Here is a 23,603-nt window from a genome sequence, read left to right as displayed (position 1 = left end):
AGAAAGAAAAAATATATTCCCTACAGAATAATACAATAAATAATAAAATATAGGAAATAAGGAAAATACGATATTTTGAAATTTCACATATTTTCGGAAATCTTTTGGACAACATTTCTTGACTAGTCCTTATGAATTATACTGAGATCAGCAAGTTGACGATGTCATGTTCTCACAATTTCTTGTTTTTATACAGAAATGACAACAATCTCATATTTCTGCTGCATAAATGTAAAACTTGTCTTAAGACCACCTAAAATAAAAAAAAGAACAATAAATGTTAGCTGTGAAATATCTTGGTATGGGAACATGGTTTACTTGTATTGGCTATCATTTTTCTGAATTTCATATCATTCATGGAAACTTGTGAGGGTATGACATCATCATTTGGTTCATTTGAATGATCATAAGGACTACATTGTCAAGATATGTTTTCCGAAAAAATGTGAAATTTCAAAATGTCGTATCTTCCTTATTTCTTATCCGATTTTTTTTTTTGTTGTTGTTGTCATTTTGGTGTCATTCTGCTAGTACGGCCTTCTTTCTCTTTCTTTTGAAGTTTATTAGGTGATCCGAGTATCCTCTCGGATCACCTGTATCTGTACGGATTCTTTGTTTTTTAGGTGATCCGAGTATCCTCTCGGATCACCTATTGTATCTGTACGGATTCTTTCTTCTTCTTTATTTCTTTCTCCTCAAATGTTGTGCAGAGGTTAACTCAAAAAGTCATTCACCTATCACTTCTAAACTGATACCATATATGTATCACGTCATAAGGACGACAGATCTAATGTATCACTGTGATCAGTTAACCATGACGTCACTATGACGTCATTATCTGAAAACACGTTCACATTCGTATCTCATTAATGGAATGGATTTTCTCAATGAAATTTACATATCATATAGTTCAAAACAAGCTCTATTGATATATTTCATAAAATTTAGTCACGTTCATAGTAAACGAGCGCGTACGCGCGCGTTGAAATTTTAACATGCTCCAATCGAGCTCAAAATTGTTTTGCACACGTTTCAGGTCATTTGGAGTATTTAAGAAAAAATCGACGGACGCGTACGCGCGCGCGCATATACGCACGCACAGCTCATATGCAATAGAAATTTCCCGTTTTTTCACACGTATCGGATGTCTGAAATGTCAACGAATGTTTCTACCAAGTTTCAAGTCAATCCGACTCAATATGACGTCATACGGGCCCGTCAAAGTTGAAATTCCGCGCGCGCGTCAATGGCGATATACAGTGCAACAATGCCAAAAAACCGCCAATTTTAAATCCGATTTTACTCGTCAGGATGGACGGTGACCCCCCATTTTCTTTACATATTTTGAAAGCTGATGAGTTGTACATATCATTTCATGGGTTGGCGATACTGACAAAATGATTAAAAGATATCAGATTTCTTAAAAAAATGAAAAAAGTAAATTTTCAAAATGACGTCTTCAAAATTGAAGTTCACTCGAGCGTATCTCACTTATCCTTTGCCGATTTTCACCTAACTTTCAGTATGTTGTAGCTTATTTAATGTTCTTTCATATTTATTATTACAAACTTTTGATTGGATGACGTCATCACCTCGTAAAAATGGATTGAAAGTATCCTTGTAAAATTTGACCAGTTTACGTATTATCTCTATGGGAGAGCAGTTTTTCTGGAAGTGAAAATTGACATGACTATCTTTTTCGAGCACAAGCTCACTTATGCTTCGGTGAATTTTTCCCAGATTTTAATATGTTGTAGCTGAGACTTTGGGCTATCGTAAGTGTGCCCTTCGTTTTTTCATACGATGTCGGGATCACGTCAAAAAACTTACTTGAAATTAAAGTTTATCTTCGATGTATTGAAATATTTCTTTCTTTTTGCAACGTTATGTACAATAACTCAAGAAAAACATACCCTATCACCACCATATTTTGCACATATTTAGTTCATGTCACGAACATTATTTCATAAAATAACAACGACTTGATCAGACGCCATCTTGGGTATGTAAATTAGGGTCAAAGGTCATAGATGTTTCATCCTGTATCTTGGTGAATACATGTCCTATCTTTCCCATATTTTGCACACGTAAAGACCATGTTACAGGGATCATTTCATAAAATAACCACTTTTTGCTCAGATGCCATCTTGTCTGTGCAAAGTGGGGTCAAAGGTCATATGTACTTCTTTTTCTATTTTCGCTATGACGTGTTATCTCTATGGGAGGGAATTTTTTTAGATGTGAAAATTGACATGACTCTCTTTATCGAGCACTATCTTACTTATGCTTCGGTGAATTTCTCTCAGATTTTAGTATGTTGTAGCTGAGACTTTGCACTATCACGATTCGAATCATTGATTAAAAAAGAAATCGGATCACCTTAATTTGTCAGTGATGACAAATTACAATCTCTAGTCTTCTTTATTTCTCCTCAAAAGTTGTGTATCGATTAGCTCAGAAAGTACTCCTCCTATCAATTTCAAAATCATACCATATATGTATCGTCTCGCAAAGACGGCAATCGAACTAAAATCAAAGTGATCAGTCGACCGTGACGTCACTATGACGTCATTATATGAAAACACATTCTCAATCATATCTCATTAATGGAATGGAATTTTCAAATGAAATTTACGTCATATATATTTCAAGTTATGCGCATTCTACTCATATTCTCAAAATTCATATTTTCTCTTAAAACGTGCGCGTACGCGCGCGTTGAAATATTTGTATGCTCAAATCGAGCTCAATTTTTTTTTGCACACGTTTCAGACCATTTGGAGCATTTTTCGAAAAATTGAAAAAATTGGACGGACGCGTACGCGCGCGCACATATTCGCACACACAGCTCATATGCAATGGAAATTTCCCGTTTTTTACACTTATCGGATGCCTAAAATGTCAAGGAATATTTCTACCAAGTTTCAAGTCAATCCGACTCAATATGACGTCATACGGGCCCGTCAAAGTTGAAATTCCGCGCGCGCGTCAATGGCGATATACAGTGCAACGATGCCAAAAAAACGCCAATTTTAAATCGGATTTTACTCGTTAGGATGGACGGTAACCCCCCATTTTCTTTACATATTCTGAAAGCTGATGAGTTGTACATGTCATTTCATGGGTTGGCGATGCTGGCAAAATGATTAAAAGATATCAAATTTCTTAATAAAGTAAAAAAAGTAAATTTTCAAAATGACGTCATCAAATTTCAAGTTCATTCAAGCATATCTCACCTATCCTTTGTCAATTTACACCCAGATTTCAGTATGTTGTAGCTTATTAAATTATCTTTCATTGATTAAATAACAACTATTTGATTGGATGACGGCATCACCTCGCAAAAATGGATTGAAAGTAATATTGTCAAATTTGACCAGTTTACGTGTTATCTCTATGGGAGTGCAGTTTTTCTGGAAATGAAAACTGACATGACTATCTTTATCGAGCACTAGCTCACTTATGCTTCGGTGAATTTCTCCCAGATTTTAGTATGTTGTAGCTGAGATTTTGAGCTATCGTTAATGTGCCCTCCATTTTTTCATACGATGTCGGCATCACGTCGAAAAACTTGCTTGAAAATGGCACGAGGCTTCGATGCAACGTCATTTTGCTTAATACACAGGGCCTATGGAGAATGAAATAGGTCATTGCGTAGCGCATCCGACTCGTAAACCTAAGGTCCCTGGTTCGAGGCTCACTCCTGCCAATATTTTTTTTAAATTTTTTAAACACTTTTTTTCTTCTTTTTTCTTTAGTTAATCTTAATCTCCCTTTCCTTACTTTATCTTTTTCTGACTTTTTTATGCTTTTCCTTCAAATTTCTATAAAATAACACATTTTTTTCTTTATTTTTCTTTCTTTCTACTATTTTCTGTGCAATAGATGAACAACAACAATGGCTATCAATCCCATGTTTTGCACATGTTTAGTACATGTCACGTACATTATTTCATAAAATAACAACTACTTGATCGGACACCATCTTGGGTATGTAAATCAGGGTTAAAGGTCATAAATGTTTCATCCTGTATCTTGGTGAATACATGTCCTATCTTTCCCATATTTTGCACACGTAAAGACCATGTTACAGGGATCATTTCATAAAATAACCACTTTTTGCTCAGATGCCATCTTGTCTGTGCAAAGTGGGGTCAAAGGTCATATGTACTTCTTTTTCTATTTTCGCTATGACGTGTTATCTCTATGGGAGGGAATTTTTTTAGATGTGAAAATTGACATGACTCTCTTTATCGAGCACTATCTTACTTATGCTTCGGTGAATTTCTCTCAGATTTTAGTATGTTGTAGCTGAGACTTTGCACTATCACGATTCGAATCATTGATTAAAAAAGAAATCGGATCACCTTAATTTGTCAGTGATGACAAATTACAATCTCTAGTCTTCTTTATTTCTCCTCAAAAGTTGTGTATCGATTAGCTCAGAAAGTACTCCTCCTATCAATTTCAAAATCATACCATATATGTATCGTCTCGCAAAGACGGCAATCGAACTAAAATCAAAGTGATCAGTCGACCGTGACGTCACTATGACGTCATTATATGAAAACACATTCTCAATCATATCTCATTAATGGAATGGAATTTTCAAATGAAATTTACGTCATATATATTTCAAGTTATGCGCATTCTACTCATATTCTCAAAATTCATATTTTCTCTTAAAACGTGCGCGTACGCGCGCGTTGAAATATTTGTATGCTCAAATCGAGCTCAATTTTTTTTTGCACACGTTTCAGACCATTTGGAGCATTTTTCGAAAAATTGAAAAAATTGGACGGACGCGTACGCGCGCGCACATATTCGCACACACAGCTCATATGCAATGGAAATTTCCCGTTTTTTACACTTATCGGATGCCTAAAATGTCAAGGAATATTTCTACCAAGTTTCAAGTCAATCCGACTCAATATGACGTCATACGGGCCCGTCAAAGTTGAAATTCCGCGCGCGCGTCAATGGCGATATACAGTGCAACGATGCCAAAAAAACGCCAATTTTAAATCGGATTTTACTCGTTAGGATGGACGGTAACCCCCCATTTTCTTTACATATTCTGAAAGCTGATGAGTTGTACATGTCATTTCATGGGTTGGCGATGCTGGCAAAATGATTAAAAGATATCAAATTTCTTAATAAAGTAAAAAAAGTAAATTTTCAAAATGACGTCATCAAATTTCAAGTTCATTCAAGCATATCTCACCTATCCTTTGTCAATTTACACCCAGATTTCAGTATGTTGTAGCTTATTAAATTATCTTTCATTGATTAAATAACAACTATTTGATTGGATGACGGCATCACCTCGCAAAAATGGATTGAAAGTAATATTGTCAAATTTGACTAGTTTACGTGTTATCTCTATGGGAGTGCAGTTTTTCTGGAAATGAAAACTGACATGACTATCTTTATCGAGCACTAGCTCACTTATGCTTCGGTGAATTTCTCCCAGATTTTAGTATGTTGTAGCTGAGATTTTGAGCTATCGTTAATGTGCCCTCCATTTTTTCATACGATGTCGGCATCACGTCGAAAAACTTGCTTGAAAATGGCACGAGGCTTCGATGCAACGTCATTTTGCTTAATACACAGGGCCTATGGAGAATGAAATAGGTCATTGCGTAGCGCATCCGACTCGTAAACCTAAGGTCCCTGGTTCGAGGCTCACTCCTGCCAATATTTTTTTTAAATTTTTTAAACACTTTTTTTCTTCTTTTTTCTTTAGTTAATCTTAATCTCCCTTTCCTTACTTTATCTTTTTCTGACTTTTTTATGCTTTTCCTTCAAATTTCTATAAAATAACACATTTTTTTCTTTATTTTTCTTTCTTTCTACTATTTTCTGTGCAATAGATGAACAACAACAATGGCTATCAATCCCATGTTTTGCACATGTTTAGTACATGTCACGTACATTATTTCATAAAATAACAACTACTTGATCGGACACCATCTTGGGTATGTAAATCAGGGTTAAAGGTCATAAATGTTTCATCCTGTATCTTGGTGAATACACGTCCTATCTTTCCCATATTTTGCACACGCAAAGACCATGTTACAAGAATCATTTCATAAAATAATAACTTTTTGCTTAGACGCCATCTTGGGTGTGCAAAGTGAGGTCAAAGGTCAAATATACTTCATTCTGTATTTCCGTTAGTGTATACGGAATTCGGTACCAAAGATGGCAGGTCTCACTCCCTTTTCTAAATGAGAATCCAAATATCACACGGCCAATGTCCCTTCAACACAGATGAAACCTGTATGGTCATGAATATTTGGATCAGGACTCAAACCATTGATTTTCGAAGAGATCGGATCACCTAATTTGTCAGTGTTGACAAATTCCGGTTCTAGTTCATTTTGGGGGTGTACTTACTCTTTAACGCGTGTCGTCTCTTCGCATACCACATAATAATGTTATCAAAGTTTAGTTGAATAATGTGTATAATCTGTAGTACGGTCTACAGTTACGCGCATTATGTTCTGCATGTGCTCCTACTCGTATGTTTCTGTGTTCATCTTTACATCTCTCTCTCAGTGATGCCAAGTTAAAAAAAAAAAAAAAAACTTTTGTGAGTGAGATTTTCATGACTTGGTGTCTTGGCGCGCGCGCGAATTCGGGGGTGTCCCCCTCCCATGGTAGCTATAGGGATTTTTTTTTTTTTTTTTTTTTTTTTTTAATTATTAGCTCTTAATGATGAGATCCGGGGCCCGTTTCATAAAACTTGTTATCAGTGACAACTGCCACATGTCTATGACAAATTTGCTCTCAGCCAATCAGCTGCAAGGATTTCAGTAGCTTGTCACATCTATGAGAACTTGTCACTGATGACAAGTTTTATGAAACAGGCCCCTGGTGCATACTTAAGTAACTATTTTCTACTTATTTTGAAAGACAAAAGGGAAATATACCTTCAATTGCAACTATCACTTTAATCCTTTGAGCTATGCTCCTTATTTTTGGCCCAAGTTGCAGACTTCACCCGATGCGTGAGAAAAATGGGTGCCATGCGTGAGATCGTGAGACAGACCCTAAATGCTTGAGTCTACGCAAAATGCGTGAGACTTGGTAGCTCTGCTCTCTCTCTGACAACACACACACACACACACACACACACACACTCTCTCTCTCTCTCTCTTCCTGCCTCTATTATATTTCTCTCTCCTTGTGGACCGAATATACTATTCTTTACGAACTTCTTGGTTTTTCAGCAACTTTTTCCTCCTAAAAGTAGTGATATCTATCCAACTCATTAAACGCTTTTTTTTATTGGTTTTGGTTTCTTTCCCCTCATTATTTGTAATAATCAACTTCGGATTACAAGTACTATGTGGTGTTTTTTCTGCATTTATTCAAATTAATGAATTCGTGCGTCGAGTTGTTTTTATTTCAACTGATTGACAAATTGCCCTGCCTACACCGACGTAAATAGCACCGAATTAATCAGTGTTTTAGTAAAAGCTATGATAAAAAAAAAGTAATAACAATAATGGGCATACATGCTCGCTCGGGCTGGATTCGAACCAACGAACTCCTGATCACCAGACAGGCGTCTTGTACAATACCATCGAGCTTTTCTTCAACCAGTGATGTTTTTAATCTTCATAGCATGCAGAGGGTTCTGCGTATTTGTTGAAATTAATAAAAAAAATTAGGAATTAATAAAATCTCTTATCAAGGCTACTAGTAAAATACTGATTAATTGTGTGCTTATTTACGTCGATGTAGGGCAGTTGTTAATAAGTTGATTTTGATTGATTGATTGATTGATCAGGTTTATTGCAACTGCATTATTGTGCATTTTTCATTACCAGCTGTTTAAAACTTCAGTTTGTTCAGATTGTTTTATGTTTTCTTTCGAAGATGGACATTAGTGGGTATTGAATTGAATGCTACTTCGAGCGCAACATTGTGTCTCGAGGGCAACATTGTGTCTTGGCTCTCTCTCATTGTGTCTTGCGCCTGAATGCATGATGTGTCCCTGAATGGTATCACCGGTCGGTGAAAACAGGGGAAATCATGTAGATTCCATGGCTCACTTTCTTCGTCAATTTGTATGGAGCTTCCATTGCTATGTCAATGTGATTTTTTTTTTTTTTTTTGTTCATGTGACCAAATTGAAAAATAAAAGAGCATAATGTGATTCATTATAAAGCTAGAATATTCTTAGGAAAAAAATACCAGTGTTTCCCTCATTCCATTGGTTGGGTTTCTGCATAGAGATTTTGGGAGGGTTGTTGAGTTTTATAATGAGCAGAATATATTTTTGATCATCCTCGGGCAATGTGCTGCCATGGTATCACAATGACACATTTGTTCGTTTGTTTGTTTGTTTGTTTGTTTTTTGTGAAATAATATCAAATCACCAGTTTTGCTGGATGAGCTTACACCATCAGGTCAGGATAGGGCATCGGTTGTATTCAGTTATATTTTTAGTCATATTTGTGTTTGAATTCAGAGCATTTTTGTGTAATAATGTATTATTTGATAATGTTTGTATATGTTTTACATTGATATAGCTGATTCTGGGTGCATGCACTGGTCGGGGAGGAAGGTCTCGAGCCTCGGTGATTAAGTTTGCCTTTTCCTCCCCTGGCAACCAGCAGCATGCACCTGGAACCACCACAATTTTCATATCATGTAATACGATTTTCTGTTTGTATTTTATGTCAACTTGTATTGTATATTGAATTGCCGAATAAATAATAATAATAATAATAATAATAATAATAATAATAATAATAATAATAATAACACAAAATATTGAACTACCTTATCGAATGATATCTATTTAATTCTCCCGATATCAACGGCGGTTTATTGATTAATGTCATGAGTTTATGCGTATTATTTTCATCGAGATGTTTATTATCTTTTTTTCTGAGAGCATGGTAACAAGCTATTTTTAGCTCGTATATGAAAACTGTATGAATATTTTTGGCATCCTGTTTGCATTAATTAATCAATGCCATGCCAGGCAAGCCTTGGAGAAGCTATCTGCTTGGCAGAAACAGATCGTAGACAAAAAGGCATCGAATGTTTAGCTTAAATAATTGACCAAAATGATAACCAGGCTATTGATCCTTTATCCAGGTTTCTTTTTTTTTATTTCTGTGACTAGGGTGTCATTGTTTTCTTCAACAGAAACGACAGAGACATTTTAAAGATTTTTTTTTTTTTTTTTATCATTCATCATTTTAATGAAAATAAAATGTACCTAGGCACACCCCCAGCCCTGCTGGGTTTCCACACTCCAGGTACACAACAAAAACTCACAATGCGCCAGCCGTGACATAGAAACCTTATATTGCAGTAAGTACCAGTTACAATATTGAACACAATGGCGCGATATACAACACGAAGATGCCTACTATTAAAACAAACACGTGTAACGTTAATCATACAACGAAAATTTACAAATGTATTGGAGCAGTGTCTTGATTGATGCCTAATAAATGATAACAAAAAGTTGCTATGATCTGTTATCTTCTACGTTTACAACAATGACACATCAAAATATCAGTGCACATTTACAAGGTTGCCGATATGACAATGTCATTAAAAGCAAATTTTAATTTTTACTATATCTTACGTAGCAATGCATGTGTCTTGTGTTTCACCTCTCTCTCCTTCTCCCACCCTCTTTTTTCTCTTTATATATATATATATATATATATATATATATATATATATATATATAATCATATACATACATAACACAGTGTATACAACTAATTTAGTTCACGTACACGAAATAAAAGATGAATGAACAAAATAAATATTCGTAAAAGAAAAAAAAAATCCTGCTGAGTAGAGGTCAGGAAAACAGATTGTAACCCTTGCTTCCATGGTAGTCATGATTTTTGCTTTGTTTTTTTTTTTTTCTAATCACTGATTTCTGAACTTTGGCCCATTCTTTATACTATTTATGGCCTTCATTTACCCCCATACAGAGATGAAGCCATGCGCAGTAATCCACCACAGCCTGAATATCATTCCTACTTTTGTAGCTTTCCTCGTTCTTTCGTTAGAGTGACTAGACTACGCAAAAAGAACAAAGTTTTTGCTTTTGACAACATCATCTCAAGTAAAATTTCAATATCTTTGAAAACAAATCTTTACAAAGAAAAGAAATACAAGCAACGATACCCGTACACTCCGTCTCTACTTCGTAATGTACGTATGTACAATATTTTCCCCAAAATGATTCACTTATAATGTAAGAAAAAAAAATAACACACACACAACTCTTCCTTTTTATTTCCAAACTGGGTAACTGTTAGCTTCACATAAACGCAGCTTTGACAATAAAAAAAGGAACATGCTATCAAAACAGACTACAATAAGGACATAAATACACACTCCGTCAAGTATTTAGCGAAGTTACGCGACAATGGGTCACTTACCGAGTGTAGGTATAGGTATTAACAAATACGGGAAGCATAAAATCTCAACATTCTGGAAGTAAAGAAAACGGAATGTTCGCCTGTAAGAAAAGCTGCCATGCAAAAAATGAATACTTAATTTTAGATTAAAAAAAGAAAGGTACAACCACAAATGGACGTTCTCTATTTTGCTATTATCATCATAATTCAACAGCACAAAGAAGCATGGTTTCCATGGCTACGAGTATTTGAGTGGTGGGCGAGGAACCATAGCTGCCCTGTCAATACACCATGAGGAAATAAATCTTCCTTTTACTTCCCGGATGTCGTTTTGATGTTATTGCGCACGGTGTTCATTACACGAATTGTATATCCCTATCGCTTACAAATATTTTGTTGTTGATAACGCTCTTTATAAGGATGGATCACGTGTATAGATCCGCAGTCACACTGATTAAATGCGAAGAACAATAAAATTGTGTTATTATTTTGTATGCCATAATTAGGAATGATGCATGTTTGTATGCCAATAGTTGAAATCAATAAAACGTATAAATAAAAAAGATTGTCCTCCTCATCATGACCATAACCATACCTTTCAGGGATAGAATTGATACCAAGACTACAGAAAAAAATATATCATGATACATATAGAAAGCTATGAGAAGGTCGCAAGTTCCAATCCTGCCCGCGGATGCCCATGATTTCATTTGTCATGGTTACTACTAAAACAATGATCAATCCTGTGCAAGATGTTGGCCAATAAAAAAGAAAAGAAAAAAAGAACACCCCCCCCCCAAAAAAAAAAAAAACAAAAACAAAAACAAAAAACAAACAAACAAACAAACAACACACAAAACAAAACAAAACACACACACAAAAAAAGCTCGACGCAGGAACTTCACTAATCTGAATAGATAGAGAGCTATTTAAATACTGAATTACAGAAGGAAACTCTTATTCAATCAAAGTAAGGTGTCGTCAAGCGATGCATGGCATACATCAAACAGTTTGAATTTTGGTAGGCAATTATTCTTTTTCATTTCATTTTATTTCATTTCCGACTAAAGTATACAATATAACATTTGGATATAAACAAAATTAAGTACAATTATTGTACTTGGAATCACTGATGAAAAAAAAGAAGAGAAAATGCAGGAAGGGTATATGAATGGTGTAACACGTACTTTTCCAATATCTAACCCTTTCTGTCCCAATGGGTCGGTACACAAATTTCACAGGTAATCAATGTAGCGCGCAGAGGGTTAAAAATTTAATGGAGCCATCTTCCGAGCTAGGTGGTAATTATTCAATGCATCGTACAGCCAAGACGGTGCCTAACAAATCCTGTTTGACGGATGTCCGTATCTGGGTAAGTTTGAAGAACGTAAAATTTCACAGCTGATTTTACGTTCCCTGTATACAATCATCTATTTACCAATTCACTGGAAAAAAAAATGTATATTCAAGTCGGACTGACATTCATGCAGTCTTTATCGAGAGGACAAAGTGTATAATAGATTTTACTTCTCCATCAATCTCTTTCGTAATTATTTGACTTCGTGCCAGAACGACACATTTTTATTCATCCTACGACCGAAACAATATGATTGTGATCGTTATAAGGGGTCTTGGTATTATCATCACCACAGACCAGTATAAAGAGCATCTTGTGTCACTGTGAAACGTCTAGCCGTCTAGGTGAACAGAACTGGGAATTGCTGAAATGCTGAAACGCACCAATCAAACCTTGGATAATCGTAGTGACTGCACGCTCTCAATATCTCGATTTCAAGATTTAAAATCCCGATTTTGAAGAAAAAAGTTGATTTCCCTACCTAAAACTGGCATTTTCTTTCTTCCCTCTATTAGTTCGCGTTCGACTGTGAAGTGTATCATTATGACATAATACATCAAAAAAGCAGCCTAAACAAAATATTTACAATGGCAGCTTTAGTTTGATTGATATTATATATATATATATATATATATATATATATATATATATATATATAATACAACAGAGATTAATTTCAAATTACACTGAGTTCATCTGATATCAGGACCTCTCACGCCTTGCATTACGGTCAGTGCGAATTCACTTGTTGCAGGCAGTGGAAAACAAGAGAGTGTCTCACAGTCTATACACCACGTGAGCAGACAGTACTACGCGTCTAGATGTTGGCGGGAGCATGTATGCTGTGGTACGCCGGCGGCGGACCCCGCGCATGGTCGAGGTCCATATATCCTCCGGGTCCCGGTCGAATGTCAAGCGGCTGGTTTGTATTCACGATGGTGGTCGCGTAGTTCGGATGACGTTCGTATCGGTTTCCTCCGGGACACGAGTCCGGGTTCGGCGGCCCCGTCGGTTTCCCGAGATCCACTGTCATTGGGATCTCATACGCGGATTCCCTAATGTCCACGTACTCGCCTGAGTCAGTACGGTCTTCATGAATGTAGGCATATTCATCTGGAAGCGGGGAAAAGAGAAAAGGGCGATAAGAAGAGAGATAACAGGATAATCTCTTTGTTATTTCAAACAGAAAATATTGGCTTTCCATCACGTAATGGTGAAGCACCGAATTCAGCTGAAAACGATGCTGTCCACTGACAACTCTGACATGAAATGATTTGTATGGTAACAATGATGTCATGAACATCTTGTCCTTTTGAAAAAAAAAAATTAATATATATATAGGTCATCATTCTTAAATCTTGACAACTCTTGAACAATTCGATGCTGAGGGGAGGGTATGACTTCTCGAATGTATGTCAGTAGAAAAGGAATATTAGAATATTATTCATGCGATTTGAGGCAATCATAATACCATATGAAAATACAATACAATAGTTGCACTTGTAGCGCTCTTACAACGAGTGTACATGGATCATTCCGCACGACAAAATACGGTCAAACTTGACTAAAGACGGGGGGGGGGGGGAGGTGGGAGGGATTACACATGATAACATGAAATACACTCTACTGATCAACTAATCACTGAAAAAAAAAAAAAAAAAACTCGTCAAGGACTCCACGGATAATCATCCCAGTTACGTAACCAAAATCATTTTTACTTGGTGAGGTCATATGTGACTCTGCATCAAAAAGTCGCGCGACATGGATTTTTTAATAAGAGCAGATTCTGAAAGTACAGACTTTAAGCTTTAAAATGATGTGTGACTCAATTCAAATAGACTCTCCTAACCTAATCTAAATTTTGGAATGAAAGCACACACTCCGGAAAAGTGAGAAGTGAGAAAAGAGGCTCTGAAGTACAGGGTCTATTCAAGCGCTCAATCGTTATCAAGCATGTTAGCAGTGCTATGAACGGGACAAAAAACAACATGTAAATCACCGGAGCAGCAAGAATGAAGGGGTTATCAGATTAAGCTAAAACAACACATTCTGTCCATGATTAATGCTAAATTTCAAAGAAATTGCATCATCAGTTATTAGAGTTGAAAGTGAAAAGTGTGTACAGGGTTTTTAAGGAATGAAAAGGGAACTCTATAAGATACACCTAATCACACTATTCTACAAAAAAGTGTTCGAGAAAAACTGTTAAAAACACAATTTCCCATTCGTTTTACGATCCCAAACTTTAGCATAATGAAGAAGAAGACTTGCTTTTTTTTTTCCAGAATATATAACAAACTCACGATTGGCTAGGTGCCCATTTCACCCATTTTCAATCCTCACACAAAGTTTGAATTTGAACAAAATCAGTGCGTGCGAATTTTTTTTTTTTGTTTTGTTTTGTTTTGTGGTTCACGGTTACATATCAGTTCGTGATGTCACACTGCTGGATGCAAGAACACAACGACTCGCTGTCCCTCTCTCTCTCTCTCTCTCTCTCTCTCTCTCTCTCTATATATATATATATATATATATATATAATAGAAATCACAATACCTTTTTTTTTGATTCCTCGTCTGATGATTATTCAGGATTACACATAGCGATATAGACACAACCGTAAGGCTCAGAAATTTTGGTAATATTTTTTGAATTTTTGAAGATTTTGAAGTACGATCTTTGTCATAAAGTACAAAATAATACCTTTTAAATGATATATTGGTCACTACATATAAAGCTATATTTTTGAAGATATGGTCAAAAGAAGCAAAAATTTTCTTATTATTCTCTTTATTTGTCTTGACCTTTAATCGCAAATATCTCCATTTGGCAAATATGGACTTATCGGTTTTTGCAAACAAACTTTTCATTTGTTCATTTTTCCAAACGTTCTTCTATATTTCATATGAAATTGCATTACTATTCTCGTTCTAATTTCTCTCACAAATATCATAACTAATACTTCGTTTTGATATAAGATTATAGGTACTCCAAAATGGGATTGTCACTTCAGGTGATTTTTTCCCCAAATTCCAGCGTTCACTTTAAGTGAATTTAATCACCCAACCATATCATCAATATTTTGTCTAATATAAATCTTTTGACTGCTATATGACCAAATAAAGGTAACTTTAAAAAATTCCTCTAACATTTTTTTCCATAATCTTGGATTAAAAAACAACGTGTCATCAGCATTGTAACAATTTAAGTTGTAATCATATCCTGCAAAATCCATTGACCGATTATTTATGTTTTTTTTTTCCTGATACGGTTTGCCATAAATTCAGCTGCCAAAATAAAAAACAAGTAATCACCTCTTTCAAAATAAAAATCTTTCGATATCCAGCCATTGATCAGTACAACAACAAAAAGGAAAACAAATTCACTTAAAAAACGAGTCACCAAAGTTTACCCTTTCTTAACACGAATTCAAAAAATCTGCATCTAAAACATCAATTATGCTTTAGAAAAATCTGCTAGTATATTTGCTCCGGTTTTCCCGCTTTTCATAACATATTTAATGAAATATTCAAAATTTCACATGAGGTAGAATATGAGATGCTCTCCTCTACTTTGTTGGGCATGTCACGTGACAAGTTGTTAAAAGGGATGGCATAGTTTTGGTGAAGATGAGGATTGGGTTTGTCACTTTTTGCAAGATACCAAGAAACTACTTAAGAAATAGCATAAAACATACCATTCTAACAGGAATTCAAAGATTAGTTGATAAAAATCGGCATTGAAATGGCTGAGGCATCTAAAAACAAGGTAAATCAAAGCGATGGCAATAAAAGGCGGGTCTCACCTTTTATTAGGGTCGTTCCATTTTGGATGTCTCAGCCATTTCAAAACTTTTTTTTTCAAATAAATGTTGAATTCATCTTGGAATTACATGCTCTTTTTTTATTTCATATGAGGTTTTTCATTCTTTCACCGAAAAGATGTTACAAACCTGAAAAGTAAGATTAAAAGTAAGATTATACTACCCCTTTAACAAAACCGAGCGCATTTCGAGGACCTTTTGAGATCTACGAATGTGAATTATAACTCATGACCGTATATGTGCGCACTGATCTCTTTGAATAATCAAGTTAGTCACCTAAACTCATGAAATTACCTGATTTCCACATCGGTCATCAGCCAAAAAAATTTCATCTATCTGTTCTTCATTTCTTTTTTTTTTCTTTTTTCTTTTTTTTTTTTTTTTTGGGGGGGGGGGGGGTCATTTTTCCATTTTTTTCCCGTTCGTTTGCACTGATTATTCATATCTGTTCAGTTGCCTGCTCTTCATTGTATGGTTTGCATATTGTGTATTTGTCATTTTATGTTATCATTTATTTTCATGGATTTGCTAATAAAAAAAAAACAAAAACAGCTACTAGTTGATGGCAAGCTCTCTTTTTTATTGTTGTTGCTGTTGCTGCAAGTTCAGCCAGTGATGTTTTTAATCTGTATAGCATGCAGGTGGTACCGCGTATTTATTCCTATCAATAATTTGCTGCTTATTCGTCGATGTGAGGCGATTGTCAATAAGTTCCAACACCATTATTGTACATTGTTCATTACAAGCTGTTTACAATGGTTTAAGAAGAACTTCAGTGCGTTTAGATTGTGATATGGTCTCCCCGTGAAGGTGGACACATTAAAGGAGACCTCCGGATGATTTTAGATTTTTTACGTTTGAACAATTATTATTGAGTAAAGAGGAATAAGAATGTTTTCAAAATTTAAAACAAATTGCAGTGAACAAGGATGATGACATGACAGCCTCACCATTATGATAAGAATGCATGAGTGGGGTCTCAAGGAAGCAGAGCAAAAACAGAAAGCATGCATTAGATTCATACGCAGGAGAATTTGTTCAAGCAAGCGGTATTGTAATGGAATTACACTGCTACATATCTGAAATTATGTCAGCCTCCTATATGTCATCAACATTGTTCAGTTGTCAGTGTAATCTATTTAAGGATTTCCAGAGCATTGGTTTCTCTGCTCAAGGACCACAATAAATTCCACAAAGCTATACAACATGTACATAGAGCTGTCGATTTATGTACTACATGATGTGAAATTAAGAAAATCGTCTAGAACGCCCCTTTAAGTGTGTATCGAATTGAATGATATCTCGAGCACAACGGTTTTTTGCTCTCTGTCATTATTTGTACCTAACTGGTGTGTCCGTGAATGGTATCCCAGTTCGGTGAAAGCAAGAAATTCCATAGCTCAAAAATATATATTCTTTATCTTTATTTTATTCATCAGTTTAATGAACATTCAATGCACCATGGTCATACACCCAGTCCTGCTGGGTTTCCACACACCGTGCACACAACAAAAACTCACAATGCGCCAGCCGTGACATAGCAACCTTATTAGAGTAAATGTCAATTATAATATTGAACATATTGAAATGGCGCGATATACGAACGCAAACATACATCCACTCAAAAGTTTCTACTTTTAAAACAAAAACGTATTTCAATTACGATGTGTAACGTCATATGATACAACGAAAATATGCAAATGTAAGGGCGCAGTGTTGATAGATGCTTAATAATGATTATGATAATAAAAAGTTGTAATGACCAATTACTTTAAAGAATGATAACTATGGATGTTTAGAAAAATGACATATCAAAATATTAGGGCAACATTTACCAGGTTGCGGACATAATATGACAATTTCAATGAAAGGAAATTTGAATTTCTAGTATATCTTAAGCAGTAATGCGAGTGTCTCCTTCCACCTCTCTTTCCCCTCTCTTTTTCTTCTCTGTCTATCTCTCAGTTTGTATATCAATATATTTTCTGTACATCTACAGTGTATACAAGCTATTGGTTCAGGAATGTTCGTTTAAAAAAAAAAAAGTCTCAATGAGTGGAGCTCAGTCTTTCCAAAGAGGCAACAGATGGTACACATTACTTTCATGGTTGTCATAAAATTGTTTTGTTTTGTTTTGTTTTGGATTTTTTTTTCTAATCGCTGATTCCTGAACTTTGGCGCATTCTTTATACTACACTCAGCAAAAATAGAGAAAGTAAACACATTTTCAAGTTTATATTTCTCATAGAATATTTGGCTAAAAGTCAATGTATTATACACAAATGTAATTTAATTTGGCTATCAACCTGGTAGGTCTATAAAACGGGAAACTTTACGCATAAGTGAACACCTTTATTTTTCTCTTCCAGGGCACAAAAGTAAAAATTGCAAAACTGGACAAGTTGACATTCATGCGTAAGTAATCTTCCATAAAACAGTAAGAACAAACAACAAATTTCACACAGAAAGAAGCATGAATTAAGTTGCAAAAAAACAACAACAACAAACACCCTTATTATCTTACAGCCCCCCCCCCCAAAAAAAAAAAAAAATCAATAAAGAATCTTCTGTCAAATCTAATTTCAAATGAAATGAGAGAAGAAGAAGCAATATTAACAAAAATGGTAGAAATTCAGATTTTTTTTTTCTAATCAGGAATATTGTAAACAGTATTCAATTCTTGAATCTTGAATCGTTCATCTCAACACAGAAATAACGTCATTGCCAGTATTCCGCCATGGTCTAATCATTCCTAGTTTTGTAGCAATCCTTGTTCTCCCATTAGAGTGAATAGACAACGCAAAAGGAACAAAGTTCGTGCTTTTGATAACATTATCTCATGTAAAATGTCAATATCTTTGGAAACAAATCTGTGTAGAGAAAAGAAACACAAGCTATGATACCCGTACACTCCGTCTAATATACTCCGTAATGTACATTCCCCCGAAGTGGTTAAGTAAGGAATAAAAAATCACAATCAACTCATTTTTTTTTCCAAACTGAGTAACTGTTAGCTTCACATGAACGCAGCTTTGGTAATAAAAAAGGGAACTCATTATTAAAACAGACTACAATAAGGACATAAATACACACTTTACCAAGTATTTAGCGCAATTACGCCCTCATTGGATACTTTCCAAGTCTTATAGGTACTGTATAAACAGATAGCATAAATTCTTATCATTTTGGAAGTACAAAGACACAGAATGTTCGCCGCCGTGTAAGAGAAGTTATCATACAAAAAAAAAATGAACACTTAATTCTAGATGAAATAAAAATAGTACCACAAATGGGAGATTTTTTTTTTTTTTTTGTAGTTGTCATCATACTTCACTACCTCAAAGAAGCAGGATGGTTTCCATAGTTAAGAGTGTTTGAATGGTGGGCGTGGAAATAATATGGTAGCCTTGCTAATAAACCAAGAGATGAATCTTCTTTTCACTTCGCGGATATTGTTTTTTTTTTATGTCATTGCGCTGGGTATTCATTACACGTATTGCATATCTTTTTCTTTTTTTACTGCAAATATTTTGTTGATGATCATATTCCTTAAAGATAGATTACGTGTGTAGAACCATGGTCACACGGATACAATGTGAAGAACATTAAAATTTTGTCAACAGCGTCATGAGTGTAATGATACCATTGAATGACAGAATTGACGCTCCGACTATAGAAAAAAGAAAAATCATTATGAATAATATAGAGAGGTATCAGCTAATCGTAGGTTTGAATCTGCCCGGGCATGTATTCCTATGATTTGATTTTTTGTTTTTATAATCATATCAACTTCTGAACAGTCAATAAGTTGCGTTCAAAATAAGTCGATACAAGAATTTCAGTAATTCAAATAGATAGAGAGCTATCGGAAGAGTGAAATACACGGGCAATACGCCTTTCTTATACCACTGAGCCACATAATTGTGTTTGGACATTCTAGAAGATAGGTAAGCAACAGAAGGGAAATAATAAGTAGCCTCAATCAAAAAATGGTGCTGTCAAGCTATACATTGCTGACATAAAAAAAAGTGCATTTTGATAGGCAAATAGTGTAATTGGAATCGGGTATTTTTTTAGGGGAGGATAGGGATAATCAAATCTAATGAAAAAGAAGAGAAAACGCAGCTAGGGCATAGGCCTAAATAGTGTAAGACGTACTATTTTCAACATGTAGGCCTAAATGGAGGAGTCTTCAGAGCTAGGCACTAATGAATATCGCCGTTGAAGTGAAAAGAACTAGGAAGGTGCCTATGAAATCCTGATTGACTGATGTTCACATCTCGCTGAGTATGAGGAATGCAGAATTCTCTGGCTGATATGCATCGACCCATCAGTTCACTGACTTATCTATCAGTTGAAGTCCAACTGATATTCACCTATCCTTCTTGAGGACGAAAGAGATTATACCGGTCCAACATAGTGTGCCTATTCATCTGACGTCATATTGAGATGATCTTTTGCAGCATTCATCTCACTAGGAAGGCAATCATGGCGACCGTGGCGATCTGTGAAGAATTCACAAATCGTGACACAGTAGCCTTCCATCTCCATCTCCATTTTTTTTTTTCTTTTACCTGCAAGGCGATTACATTACGGTTTCCCCACGCTAAACCTGCGCTGAAGGCGATCGTGGCACGATAATAGCACAACTCTGCCACGTTGTTGCCACTTTCCCAGGCCGACGAGACGCGCTGCGTTCTGCGATCAAACATATCATATTGCGATATTCGTACGCTAATCAAGACCTCGCTACAACAGTGATACGATCGGAGCGACTGTAATACGTTAATATCGGGCTCATGTCACGACCTCAAGCGATCGGGATACAAATTGGGTTACATGAGTGATTTTCTTCAGATAGATTTTAGTGTCAAACCAACAAGGATGTGCATTATAATAATGGTTCACCCCTATATCTTAGCATTCTAGAACAACAACAATTGAACTAAAATGAACTTGAAATGAAATGGTCATGAAATACATGTATGTTGATTTCCCTGTAGTAAACGTGATTTGACATTTTTAAGTTTTCTCTCTATCAGTTCGCGTTTAAGTGATATCAACCGTATAATTTGTACATAATACGCCGAACAAAAAACAACAACAACGTCACATTCTATGCATTATCATTATGATGGCAGCATTAGATGAATGTATTTACAGGGATTCATTTCAGATTAGACTGAGTTCATCTGACACCCGACCTCTTACGCCTTTTATTGCGATTAGTCCGAATTGGCGTGTTGCTGGCAGCGGGAAAGAGACAAAATATCTCATCACACCACTTTAATTGCACAGACATTACGCGCGTCTGTTGGCGGGAACATGTTGTATCACGCTTTCGTAAGGGGGCGGTGGATCCCGATCCGGGCAGAGGTCCATGTAGTCGTTGGGTCCCGGCTGGTTTGTGCTTGCAGCGATAGTCGAAGATTCAGGATGACGCTCGTATCGATTCCCTTCGGCAGACCAATTTGGGATCTCATATCCATCACACATATCTACCCTGTTGTTTAGGTTTTCGTCTATGATACTCACATGACGAGCGTAATATTCATCTGGAGGCAAGAGTATTTTCAAAGAGAAACGGGCGGTAAGAAAAGAGGCATGCATACTCTCTTCAACGCTGTTTGTCATATTAGTATGTGGCTTAAAAAAATATAATATGAGCTCTTCATTGCGTAATGGTGACATGTTACATTCAAACAGTATTGATGACGTGTGTAAGTGGGATATTAGTAGTTTGGTGGGCATGTCAGGTGATGAGCGGAAAATTACAAAACAGAACAGCAAATGACAGAACAGAAAAAAAAAATCATAATTATGCAGGCAGGTCATGGAACACATCTCACACGACAGGACAACTGGAATCACATCATTATCACGGCAACAAGGGGACAATGAAAAGTGCTGTTTCTTACGTGAGAGTGGCTCATTGCTGCGCATTTCCATGGAAACTTGATTTGGTGGTGACACAGGCTGCCGGTCGGGTTTGATGCTGTCTTCTCGCCTGCAACTTCGATATGGAATAGATAGACGCAGAGAGAGAGAGAGAGAGAAAGAAGGGGGGGGGGGAGGGGAGCGAGAGAGAGAGAGAAAAAAGGAGGAATAGAGAGATAAAGAAATGGAGAGAGTGGGAAGAACAAGGATCAATTTTCCTTTTTCATGCAATCAGTCTACATAAGAAAGGGTAGGCTGTTTCGATGCTGATGCGTTATCGACTTTACCACTGTGTATTGAAAAAACCTGCGGCACAGGAAAATGAGGTCTGTATTTGAATAACTGCAAAAAGCAAGAGACTAAAACAAAGGAATATTGATGCTTTGGCGTAACTTGCTTTGATATGATAGGACTTTGAAACCAGGGGTTTTTATAGTAATGAAAAAGAATATAGGGTAATGCTGGTTTACAAAAATTTCAACAGATTTGTATTTCATGTCTGTTGTTAATCTCCTATTTACCTATTGCTTCTTTGGGTTTCGTGTATGTGCATTTGCTGTGACTGTGTCTGTTGTGCTCCTGTTTGTTTATTGTGTTTTCTTCAATTTGATTTTTATTTTTAAAGGACAACCATTTTAGTTAAATTAATTAAATAATACGTACGGCTTATTCCTGATGACATAAACGGTGACAAAGAGCAAGACACTGAAGGTCAGGATGGAAACACACGCGGCAGTCAAAATGATCAATGTGTCATTATTCGAAGACGAATCGCCCCCGCCAATTGAGTTGTCTATTGGCACTGGTATTTGCTGCGTCGACGACCGACCGGGTTCGTCATGTTGCTTTCCCGACTGCGTTGCTGGTGAGGTGGGGGACGTCGTAGTCGATGATGAACCCTTGCCCGAGTCTGTTTGGCTACCCCCTACACACACGGAAGAACAAACCAACAACAGCAGAGTGATTAATTGTCTTACTTGTTACTCCTTTCGATGTCCGTTCGATCCATCAGTCGTGAGCTCAAAAGATGTCAGAGGAAAAAAAAATGACTGTAGATTATTTAGTTTCTCATGGTCACATTGTAATATTCTCTCAGTGAACATTTTTTTTTTTTTTGGTTTCACATACAGAAAGATTGACAGATAAGAAGTATTCATTACCAAAAATACCAGGTATTCATTATTCATTCATTAATTCCATTTATCAGGGAGGTGGGCATAATTATCACATCTACACTATGCTTCGTACAACTTGGCTTTATTTGCCATCATATTGGCTGGTATATCGTATCGTAGTTGAATTGATATTGATGAAATATATAGCAAAGGATAGCTAAAACAAGCTATTCTGGTCCACGACATTACAACTCTTTAGGTGGACCGAAACTGGGGCGGCCTCAAGCCGTGCCGTCAGTCCACTTGTGTGTTTACACTTACGTTCGAGGTGGCGTAAGGCCGGCCTCACGCCGGCGTAGTCGTATGTGTAAATGGGGTCTTTGGGAATTCCATTTTCCACCTTCATGAAATATACGATTTCTTCAATACGATATCTAAACGACTAAGATCTTGCAAACGGATATTTTCTTACTTCGATGAAAGTATATATGGGTGCAGACATAAGCACAGACAGAGAAAATGGGAAAAATGAAAATGAACAATTTACCCACCAGGGCAGTGTCCCGTGAAGCGGTCGCACGAAAGTCCGTTTTTGCAGTTACACTGTGTGTTGCAAGATGGGCCCCACCACAAATTTGGGCATTGTTCTAAGCATCTGATAAAGGGCCGGGGGGGGGGGGGGGGGGGAGAGGCAAATGAGAAAAGATGACTGAATGAATGGATGTAGTTGATGGGGATCTGGAATCTCAACAGCATAATCCAGGATTCGAATCCCTGAACATCTCCTTTTAAAGACACTGTTAATGATATTGCGGTAGTTCCATATCAAAACTTTCCAAAAATTGAATTTCATTGAGCAATGTGATAATGTTTGTGAGTGCATGAAACCAACAACCTCTAGCGAGTATGTTATAACATTATTTCTTCAATGACAAGACATCTACGAACAAATATTACCACAC

The 23,603-nt window shown here is 36.2% G+C and overlaps 1 protein-coding gene across 1 annotated transcript; it reads right to left on the bottom strand.

The window, feature by feature from the left end:
* Positions 1-12,505: 12,505 nt before the first annotated feature.
* Positions 12,506-23,047, bottom strand: LOC140238175 (uncharacterized). The gene is made up of 4 exons (XM_072318113.1): positions 22,963-23,047; positions 22,190-22,451; positions 21,508-21,602; positions 12,506-12,879 (listed from the first exon to the last, which is right to left on the bottom strand). The coding sequence occupies exons 1-4, from the start codon at positions 23,045-23,047 to the stop codon at positions 12,584-12,586; spliced, it is 738 nt and encodes a 245-aa protein (XP_072174214.1). The 3' UTR covers positions 12,506-12,583.
* Between the last annotated feature and the right edge of the window lie 556 nt (positions 23,048-23,603).

This window comes from Diadema setosum, chromosome 14 (assembly GCF_964275005.1).
Source record: "Diadema setosum chromosome 14, eeDiaSeto1, whole genome shotgun sequence".
NCBI lineage: Eukaryota > Metazoa > Echinodermata > Echinoidea > Diadematoida > Diadematidae > Diadema > Diadema setosum.
This window is presented reverse-complemented; position numbering and strand designations above follow the sequence as displayed.